Source organism: Lepisma saccharinum, chromosome 1, assembly GCF_977018435.1.
Source record: "Lepisma saccharinum chromosome 1, izLepSacc3.1, whole genome shotgun sequence".
Taxonomy (NCBI): Eukaryota; Metazoa; Arthropoda; class Insecta; order Zygentoma; family Lepismatidae; genus Lepisma; species Lepisma saccharinum.
Window position 1 is genome coordinate 123,719,627 of NC_139229.1, and position 11,774 is coordinate 123,731,400.

General features: G+C 35.6%; 1 protein-coding gene across 1 annotated transcript; it reads left to right on the top strand.

Annotated features, from left to right (window-relative positions):
- The first annotated feature begins 278 nt into the window (after positions 1-278).
- On the top strand, positions 279-2,930 carry LOC145987915 (uncharacterized). The gene is made up of 3 exons (XM_083122730.1): positions 279-305; positions 2,292-2,545; positions 2,771-2,930. The coding sequence occupies exons 1-3, from the start codon at positions 300-302 to the stop codon at positions 2,871-2,873; spliced, it is 363 nt and encodes a 120-aa protein (XP_082978856.1). The 5' UTR covers positions 279-299; the 3' UTR covers positions 2,874-2,930.
- The last annotated feature ends 8,844 nt before the right edge of the window (positions 2,931-11,774 follow it).

An 11,774-nucleotide genomic window follows, 5' to 3' on the forward strand; every position in this document is an offset into this window, starting at 1 on the left:
TGCGTTTCCCTTCCGCTAGCAGTTGGTTTGGCAACAGCGCAACAGCACTGGCTGCGTATTGGCTGAACTCATGTTCCTTCTAAAAGCGTACGCAGTATAATAAGTTATAAAAGTGGAAGAAAAGATATGCATATAATTAAGTCACTTCCTAATATATCTGGAATGCACATGAAAGGCATTTAATTTCCGTTTGAAGGCCAATGAATATATCATTTCCGTCTCTGTGGCTATATATACGTGGACACAAAGTTATATCTTTACTTCAGTTTAATAAACAAACACAGAAGCATTCATTCACCATGAAGGTAAGCTGAAATCTAATTTATATTTTGATTTTGCAAAAGTCTACCTACTTTCCGTAGCTTTCACCAGGCAATGTAAACGATAGCTTGCATACCTCCGTGGTGGAGCTGTTAGGCATAACATCTTACGAAGCCAGCGGAAAATCAATTTAATATTTTGTCAGGAATAAACTTGTCATTGAGTTTGTTCCGTCACCTACTTCATATCTTCATCATTCGTTCTCGTGCCAATATTAAATAAGCCAGCGAAATACTTCGACCGTAAATTAAACAAAATAGAAATAGATACTAAATAAAGTAAGGTATATCTTATTGTATGAATAGAGCGGATTATTCCCGCCATTGTATTGGCTGAGGTGCACTAATAAAGTCTGTATTAATGAATAAATATTAAGAGAAAATGTTGATAGAAGGAAATATGATTTATGCTATTCCGGAATAAATTTCATATGTGCGTACACAGTGATCTCAAGCAATATTCTACTATGTATGATTGGTAGCTTAGATTATTATAAGAGGCCTCCCCGATGTCGCAGTGGTAGAGACTTCACCTTGTAATCAAGGGGTCCCGGGTTCGATACCCGGTGGAGGCACAAGTGGTACGGATCCCACTTTAAACTGTAGGTCCTGTCCCGATTAGCCTTACTGTGCATACAGTTGGCTTAAAACAACAAATAAAATAAAATAAAAATATTATTATAAGACTAAACTTGAAGGTGGAATTTAAAATGAATAGAGAAATTCTCTCGAAGAATGGTGGCAATGTATCGAATGTTGTAACTCGTGACAATCAGGATTTATAATTTTTAGTGCATATGCATAATAACTGTGCATATGTTATTTCTCTTTTCACATACAGGGGGCAATCAATATAACAGTATTTACACTTTCATGAGATACACTGAGTAGCTTATTCTCAAAGGAGAACATAAAGTACACATTGCATACACACAAAAATGTAAATATGACTTGAACACATTCAAATAATATCGGTTGAACTATACACATTGCAAAACACTCTAAGGGGAAAAATTCCTTCTGTACTGAATGTTGTATGTGCATTCTCACTATAATTGAAGTAGTCACCGCCAAAGAGTGTGAGCCACATTTCATTTCACATAGAATTGGGAAACATTTCAAAATGAAATGACATGGATGTCAGTTACAGACAGTATCATTTGTGGATTGGCTTGAATTGTAAAAGTCTGTATCTGCTGATGCAGACGGCAACGTTCTCGTTCACCTGCCAGCTAGGGACCTTCAGAATGTGTTGCATTCTTGAAACATGGCAAGTCGAGTGGGATGAGACAAGGGGGAACAAGCTTCGTACTATCAAGCCCGTCATTGGTGCTTGTCGTTCCTCGTCTCATCCTCGCGTAGAGAAGAAATGACCCTAACGCGGCTCCGAATTGGACACAGCCTTCTAACGTATTTCCATTTGTTGCAAGGACTGGACCCTCCGTTGTGCAGTAGTTGTGGCGTTGTTTTAAGTGTTCGACACATTCTTCTTGAATGTTCAAATTTTAACAACTTGAGACAGAGTTTTAACCTTCCCAAGGACTAGTCATCCATGTTGGGTGACGATTACAGTGTTTTGACGAATGTTTTAGGTCTTTGAGAAGAGCAGGTCTCTTCTCCTCTTTCTGAGGTAGTTCAAAATTTTTCTTACTCTTTCTAATGTGTTGCTTTTGTCCAATCCAGATCTGCTTACAACCTGCTTTTTAAACCTTTCTCGAGGGTTTTTTCACACCCATTTCCTATCTCTTGAAATTTATGGTAAGAGTTTTAGACAAGGGGAACTTCCCAGCATTCATTGAAGTGCAAAATGACCTGATGTGCCAACGCACCAAAAAATTTTAATTCAATTAATCAATCTAAAAGTTTGTGTTCCTCACAGATCGACAATTTGGCTTAGTACAATCTTGCCACCATCCATTCAATTATAATGTTTGATTTACCTGATATGGTATTATGTATTATTTTTTTCAGTTCGTTATCGTATTAGCTGCTATTGTTGCTGCCGTTTCTAGCAACGTGCCTGCTCCTTCTTGGGCAGCTCCCTGGGCAGGCTCTTGGGGAGTAGCTCCCTGGGCAGGTTCTTGGGGAGCAGCTCCCTGGGCAGGTTCTTGGGGAGTAGCACCCTGGGCATCTCATGTTTCAACTCCTCTGGTTGCCACCTACGGGGGAGCTCCTGTGACAGTCTCTCAGGCAGCTCCTGTGACAGCCCAGGCTGCTGGTGCTCCGTAAGTATTGGGTGTTAAGGATACTAAATATATCCTTAATTATGAAACACTAAGTAATTAGCTACATTCAGCATATTCATATGAAATATAGTGCTTAGTTATTTATGCAAAATATCTTGAATGAAATTACTTCAACCTTTTCTTATAACAAGGTCATTATAATTGACAAGTAAAGATGGTAAATTTATACATTTCAGTTATCATTATTTTCTGTTTCCCTTCCAGCTACGTAGCAGTCACCAGGGGATCCGTCCACACTGCATCTCTTGCAGGACATCTTGTTGGCAGCAAACAGATCAACACCGCTCCTGCCCCAGGAACCATCTAAAGATTTGACAAGCAACCTGTCTGGTCAGCATTAATTGGGTTAGGATGGAATACTTTTCTGCACATTTCTTTTGAATGAATAAAGTTTTAAATTAATCTGTTATTGTTTTTCTTTCATTCCCAAATATAAGTTAATATTCAAATATATCTGAATATTATACTATTTGAACGAAATAATTCTAAGTATTAATTTGTTAATAAAACCAAACATTAAAGTTGAATGTCATGAAACGAGACTTAAAATCATATAAAGCATTCGTAAAAATATTTTATATTCAATTATTTTGTCTCAGAATAAGACGATGTTTACATACCTAACTTTTTACAGGTGAGGCAATCAAACGGGAAAATTTAAAAAATCCACAAAAAATAAAGAGGGCAAATGTTATTTATTTTTTGAAAATGAATGTACTGTACATGAGTGGAAATTACTAGTGAACCTGAAAAATGTTATTTTTTTTAATATGGTGTCAGTAAGATGGCGTCCTTGGTTTTGCACACATTGGCGGAGTCTCAGAGTAAATCCGCTCATGACTTTGCGAGAGGCAGTCCGAGAATAATCCACACACTCACCATAAAACGCTTCTCCATTCAGAAAAAGTAACAGTGTGGTGTGCAGTATCACCTCGTGGAATCATCGGTCCCTACTTTTTCGAAAATGAACACGGTACCACGGTAACGGTAAACGCTGGACGTGTTGCTGACATGTTTATAACCTTTTTACTCTCTGCCCTCGATGACTATGACCCAGATGAAGAAACACTCTTCCAGCAAGATGGTGCAACTAGCTATACTGCCAGAGTGTCTATGGATGGGCTTAGACTCACATTTCCTGGTCGTCTCTCATTATCAGATTCGGCGATATTCCGTGGCCTGCCCGTTCTCCTTTGGGGTTACCTCAAATCCAAAGTATTCAAGAACAACATTCCAAGAACCAGGGATGATTTGAAGGAGCTAATTCGGCAAGAGATCCACAACATTCCGTTGGAGATGCTACGTAACGTCATGGGTGGGTTTACTCGGAGACTCCGACAATGTGTGCAACACCAAGGACACCGTCTTACTGACACCATATCGAAAAATGAACATTTTTCAGTTACACTAGTAATTTCCACTCATGTATAGTAATTCGTGTTCAAAAAATAAATAATATTTGCTGTCTCTAATTTTTGTGATTTTTTTAAAAAATCTTCCCGTTTGACTGCCTCACCCTATTTATAACTTTCTACAAAGAAAGTGTTGTTTCCACACATTCTCCTTTCTCTTCTTCATCATTCTTTGACATACATTCTTTCCTATTCTACCACCACTACTTTCGACTTGTTTTAAAATTGTTTTTCAAATAGATAGAGTATAAAAATCTGAAAATGTATTGCTGCTGTAGTCAATTAATAACAACTCGTGATAAATATCGTGTATGTAAAATTGCATACGAAAGTACAAATAGAATTTGCTGACTTCTTCCAGTGTTACAACTATGCCTCCTCGTGCGTTCATTTATTTATTTTCCATTTTTTTGGATTAGTAAAGTATGTCTCTAGATCACAATGGCAACTATTACTCTGGAAGATGAATTTACAAAGTATTCTACATAACAAATGGAATGAAACATTAATATGTCATTATCCAGGATTCGAACTATTCACGAATTTTGGGTTACTGTAATTGAAATTTATTTATATCTCATTTTCGTACTACTTTAACCTGTAACGCTAGTTAGTTTCTTGAATTACTGCAAAAAATATTCCCGAGTAACGTGAGACATATATAAACATTTATTAAATTTGTATTATAAAATATGAAAATATACTATAAAATTCAACGAAATTCTTTTGTTCTTCTTGCCAACGATCTGAACATTATATCGGAAAGCATACGATACCACCTGAGGACTGTCGGAAAATAATGTTATATGTTACTCGAAATACAGAGTGATCCTCGGGAAATGATGCAAATTAAAAAAGCAATATTCATGTGTTACGCCTGACATCACTAATAATGTTTGTGCAAAGAAACAAAATAGAGAATACATAGGCAACTAATTATACTTGACTTACTTTGGAATGAAAATTGTATTTCTCTTTCGACTGATTCCACATCAACTCACACAGGCCATGCAACCCACCGATTCAGATTTTAATTAAACTTGTTGTGTTTGTTAATACTAACAAGGTATGAACACAGGCAAAATGTTTCTTCTCTAGACCTCATAGTTACTGAGAAACAGGAGGCTAAAATTTGATAATTTTGCACGGATCGGTCATTGTCGGGACCGAGTCAAATCGATATATCACTTTCAATTTTATTTCTAACTTTCATAAATATACGAGTATGTATGTTCGATTTTATAGTTGTCACCAAGATTCCTTTGCGCTGAGAGTCAGAATAATTATTGTATTGTAAATAATGTTGATTTTTTATGTCAACGTCTGACGTTACTAAAATTTCATTATCACTAAAAAGCAGTGCAGTTATCATGCCAATGCTTCTTTTTTTGGAGCGTAAAGCTAACTAACTAACTTTCTAGCCTTCTTAAACCCGAAGGTTCATGGCTGCAGCAACACAGGCCTTCCACCTGTCCCTATCCTGAGCAAGATTTATATACTCCTTTCCATCCCTACCGATTTCCTTTAGGCCCATCTCAACAATGTTCCTCCATCTTAATCTTGGCCTTCCTACAGGTCTCTTACCATCAGGTTTCCCAACAACAATCCTGTATACTCTTCTTTCCTCTCTCATTCGTGCCACATGGCCTGCCCACCTAAGTCTTCTTGATTTAATACAAATTATGTACTTCTAAATTATGTAACCTTCTCCACTCACCTGTCTTCTCATCCCTTTTAGGTCCAAATATTTTCCTAAGAATCTTATTTTGAAATACTCTCAATTTATGTTCCTCTTTCAATGTAAGGGACCAAGTTTCACAGCCATATAATATTACAGGCAAAATTACTGTTTTGTATATTTTAACTTTTAGTTTCTTAGATATTAAACGAGAAGACAAAAGTTTATGAATAGTAAAGTAACATGCATTTCCTGAATTAAGGGTACTTTTTATTTCCTCTTTAATATCATTTTCATTTGTTAGTGTTACTCCTAAGTACTTCAATTTGGAAACTGGTTGAAACGAGTTGTTATCAATAATTAGATTTTGATTATTACCTAACGCTTGGTTTCAGCCTGCAAGCATATATTTAGTTTTCTCTTTGTTAACTTCCAAACTTATCTCTTTAACAGTTTTGAAAAATATTTTAGCATTATTCTTAATTGTATTCACATCATCCCCCAGTAAGTCTACATCATCTGCATATGCTAACAACTGAGTCACACTGTTTAATTTTAGTCCTTCGCTAGTTTCTTTTACGTTCCTAACAGCATATTCTATGGAAAAATTAATGAGCAATGGAGATAATGCATCTACTTGCTTTAACCATTCATGAATTGAAGACTAAAATTGGTAAACGCTGTAAGTGCCACAATAATTCAAACAACGTTTTCCACGTTAAACTGTGAAATTTGCCATGCTTTACAATGTGGTAAACGTGAAATGTGGCTGGTAGCCGTCTAATTAGTTCAAAGGGCGTGTAAAGAGGTCACTAGTGTGCACGTTCTTACGGGCTGAAGTGCGGAACGATGCGATTTTGCAACACTTTCGCTTTTGGCACTTACAACGTTTACCACTTTTAGTCCTCAATTGTAAATTTGTCAGACAAATTAATACCTACATGAATTTTACTTTCTGTTTCTCTGGTGCATACTCTTATCATATTAACAAGCTTCTTAGGTATTCCAAACTTGACTAATATATTATATAATTTATCTCTTTTGACCCAATCATATGTTTTTTTGAAGTCAATGAATAGCTGATGGACACTTTGATTATATTCCCACTTTTTCTCAAGTGTCGTGTGATGTGAAAAATGTGATCTGTAGTTGATCTGTTACGTTTAAATCCACATTGGTAATCACCCAAAATTTCATTATAGAATATCATATAAGCGTATGGTCGGGTTGAAATTTTCATTTTTTGTGATGATTTGGCATGGAATAACCCACATGAATGCACATAAATTTTGTTTTAATAACGATTTTTTTTTAATGGAAGCAGTGAGAAAGACACTAATTTTATTTTATAGCTTTTTGGAACATGCTATAAGCTTCAACCAAAAAAAACATTGGCATGATAACTGCATTGCCTTTTAGTGATAATATAATTTTAGTGGAGTCAGACGTTGACACAAAGAAATCGATGTTATTTACAATACATACAATAATTATTCTCACTCCCAATGCAAAGGAATCTTGGTGAGAACTTTTTAAATGGAACTGAACATGTACATATCTATGAAATTTAAAAATAAAGTTCAAAGTGATATATCGATTAGACTCTGATTAGTAACTTTTTGTGTAGCACTTCAGGCTACCACCAAGGCCTCGGCAATGACCGATCCGTGCAAGATTCTCAAACTTTAGCCTCCTGTTTCTCAGTAAGTATTAGATCTAGAATAGAAGATTTTGCATGTGTTTATACCTTGTTAGTATCAACAAATACACCAAGTTTCAGGCCCGTACCCAAGGGGGGCACGGAGGCCATGCCTCCCCTCGAGACATGAAAAAAATTAATTTGAACGTATAAAGACCCTTGAAAATAACGTTGATGATTTTTCAAATTTTGCAAGAATTTCGATTTTGTTCTTACACAAATGAATGGGCTCCAGAATTCTGCAGTCTGCAATATTTGGCAATTTTAGATTTATAACAATTGATGCAAGGCTATCACACATCCCGATTTAGTCGGGAAAGTCCATTCCTTTCAATCCATGTCCCGGCTTTTTCGTCTCGGTTCGGACACTATGTGCTATAAAGGAAGACTCTTGCGCCACAGCAGACATTGTAGCTACTGGTTATGTAGGACTTTCTGTAGAATACTGTGTACATTTTTCAAATTGTCTGAATTTCTTTTGAGTCAAAAACAGTTGTTTCACACTCGAGAAATAGGGACCCCTTGATTATTGAATGGTTCCTTCTGTTACAGTATCACTGTAACATTAATTTGCATAAAGGGGAATTTTGTATGATTTTTACATTATGGAACAAGGGTTCCTCAATGACTGCAATACAAAACCAACCATTTAGGGTGGGCTCATTTAGGTCTCCATTAGTAACGCAAGGTCTGATCCCTTTTCGCCGCCACTGAGCAGAAGCATAAAACCTTTATCTTTCTCCAGCATCAGGGTTTCTCTGCAACTGATATCGATTCTGCCAATCATAGAATGGCTTACGATTATATGTAAATAGGAGAATCCACTTCACAGCAGAATCGTTGCTAGATTTTGTGGGCAAAAGATTGCCTGAAGTACTTTCAACAGATATTGTTATTTTCCCAAAATACTCAAGAAAATAAGTACAATATTATTTAAGAGATTCAGTCAATCTGAATTTATTTTTCTACAACTTTTATTCTTTTCTACTTGTAATTGTCTTGAACTTAAATACACCATACAAGACTGACAACTTTCACAGTATGTAGAGAACATGAAGATGAAAAATATCGGTGTTGCAAGATGCTGCTAATTGCATTTTCTATCCCACATGTATGCAGTTCCATTTAATATCTTCTTGGTTGCCACTGGCATTTATTTTCACTGTCAAATAAGATTCCAAAAGCGAAAAAAAAAGCGAAACAATATTTTGCCAGCAGAGATACTGCTAGGATGAAGTTACTTATCTTAGCCGTTTCCTTCAGATAATTAATTTACAAGGTTCGCACTGACCTGAAAGTCCTGGACAACTGGAGAAGTCCGGAAAACCAGGATAAGAGTGAGAATGTAATTGGAAACAAAGGACTTTTTAAAACGTCCAAAACCTGGAAAAGTCAGGTGAATTACATGATATTTGCTTGCTTGCTTGTAACCGAAAACACATTTCGTTTTATATTCCCAACAATCTTCCTTCTTTTGTTAATTCCTTCTTTTTATTTTTCATTTATGCTCAAAAATGTTCAACAAACTTGATTCGTTTGATTAACTTGGAAAGTTGAAGTACAACTCTAATTTATTAGCATGTTAAATCATTATACAATAGTCTGAAAAGTTATGTAAAATGCCTGGAAAAGTCAAGAACTTTGATTTTGCAAAATAAGTGAACACTCATCTATCACAGCACAGGCATATGTTGCTCCTCGTAGGCTATTTTTATTATTAATTTTTAAAAAATCGCAGGTTAGAAAATGTCGTTCGTCAAGGATTCCTAGCATCGAAATGAGCAAATTTCTCTACACACCTTATCTCATATATATATATATATATATATATATATATATATATATATATATATATATATATATGTTTACAACATTAATACGCATGATGTGCCTCTTTAGAGAAAATTTATAAAATCCGCCTTTGGGTCTGCCCCCCCTTAAAAAATCCTGGGTACGAGCCTGCCAAGTTTCATTAAAATCTGAATCGGTGGGTTTCATTTGCAAATTTTTCTTGGCGATTTCATGTGGAATCAGTCCTTCAGCGTGTGTCTAATAGTTAGTTATGTAGTCTTCTGTAATAGAAAACCACACAACTGATTACATTTTAATTGAAATTTTTTGATTGATTTATTGATTTGGTGTTTTATGTTTTTTATGCACAGAAAGGCTAATTGGGACTGGACCTATAGTTTAAAGTGCGATCCGAACCACTATGTGCCTCCACTGGGTATATAACCCAGGACTCCATGTTGAGATTATTTGAAAGAATAAGTAATAAGTAATATAACTGGAAGAAAGGCTATGCTTATAATTACGTCAGTTCCTAAAATATCAGGAATGCACATGAAAAGCATTTCATTTATGTTTGAAGGCCATTGAATGTATTACTGCCAGTCTCTGTGACTATATATACGTCGACACAAAGTTATATCTTTACTTCAGTTTAATATACAAACACAGAAGCATTCATTCACCATGAAGGTAAGTTGAAAATCTATTTTCTTGTATTATTACAAAAGTTTGTACTAATGAGTAAATATTCAAACAAAATGTTGATAGAAGAAAATATAAATTATACTATTCTAGAATACATTTCATTTTTGAATACGACGTAATTTCCAACCATATTCTCTATACATGATTCGTAGCATAGATATTTATAACACTAAACCTGAAGAGGGAATTTAAGATAAGTACTGACGTTATTTCGAAGAATGATGGCAATGTATCGACTGTTCTAACCAGCAACATTCAGGATTTATCATAGAATACAGATTTTCAGAACAGTGCGCGCAATTTTTTTTACGCATACAGGGTGCAATCAACATAGCAATAGTTACACTTTCATTAGATATATTGACTAGCTTATTTTCAAACAGTACTACAAAACGTACAAAATGTACTACAGAAACCGTAATTAAGAAGAAAATAAAGGACACATTTCTTAAACAATCTAAAAAAACTTGAAGAAATTAAATAATATCAGTTGAGCTTCATACATTGCTAAAATACTCTGTAGAGAAACAAATTCCTTCAGTACTGAATGTGGTATGCGCATTCATCCGTAATTGAAGTACTCGCCGACAGAGAGTGCCAGCCACATTTCCATTTATTTGACACACATTTGGAAAACATTTTAAAATGAAATTACATGGATGTCAGTTGCAGACATTTGACTTACCAATTATAATAGGCGGGTTTGGCAATTGGCTAGTACCATTTATATTAGGTTCCCCAAATCTCGTCACCATCCCTTCAATTATAAAGATTTCTTTAACTCATTTCAAAATGCTAACAATTTATTTTCAGGTCGTTATCGTATTAGCTGCTATTGTTGCTGCCGTTTCTGCCGGTGGATTGTTGTCGACTGGAACAGTGATCGCTAGCAACGTGGCTGCTCCTTACGCCGCTTCTTGGGCAGCTCCCTGGACAGGCTCTTGAGGAGTAGCTCCCTGGGCAGGTTCTTGGGGAGTAGCTCCCTGGGCAGGTTCTTGGGGAGTAGCACCCTGGGCATCTCATGTTTCAACTCCTCTGGTTGCCACCTACGGGGGAGCTCCTGTGACAGTCTCTCAAGCAGCTCCTGTGACATCCCAAGCTGCTGGTGCTCCGTAAGTAGTGGCAGTTAAGGATACTCAATAGCTCCTTAATTAAGAAACACTAAGTAATTAGTTTCATTCAGTATGTTCATATGAAATATAGCATTGTGTTCGTTATGCAAAATATCTGGAATGAAATGACATCCTTCTTCTCTTATAACAAGGTCATTATAATTGACAAGTAGGGATTATATATTTACGCATCTCAGGTATCATTTTTTTTCTGCTTCCCTTCCAGTTACGTAGCAGTCACCAGGGGCTCCGTCCACACTGCTCCTCTTGCAGGACATCTTGTTGGCAGCAAACAGATCAACACCGCTCCTGCCCCAGGAACCATCTAAAGATTTGACAACCAACTTGCCTGGACAGCATTAATTGGCTTAGGAAGGAAAACTTTTTTGAAGATGTCTTTTGAATGAATAAAGTTTTAAATTGATCTATGATTGTATTTCTTCCATTCCTAGATATAAGTTAATATTAAAATATACATGAATGTTGTATTCAAATACAAGATTTCTGAGTTTTTATTTGTTACTAAAATATTTACCAGTAAAGTTGTATAATGTGAACTGAAAGTTGAAATTAATATAATGTATTCGGGGATTTTTTTGCTGAATTTATTTGTTTTTGAATAAAACTATGTTTATATACCTATTTTCGTATTGCAACACAAGACGTAGATTTTATAACTTTATTCAAACAAACCGTTCTCCAAACACATTCTTCTTTCTATTCTTCAGCAATCTATTTATGTTTCTTTCCTATTTTAACACTACTACTCTTCTCACCTTGTTTATAACATCGTTTTTCAAATAGATATAAA

Bases quoted from the DNA above. Each gene is read 5' to 3' on its own strand.
- LOC145987915 (XM_083122730.1), top strand. The intron at 2,546-2,770 runs GTAAGTATTGGG...TTTCCCTTCCAG, and splicing joins GCCCAGGCTGCTGGTGCTCC to CTACGTAGCAGTCACCAGGG.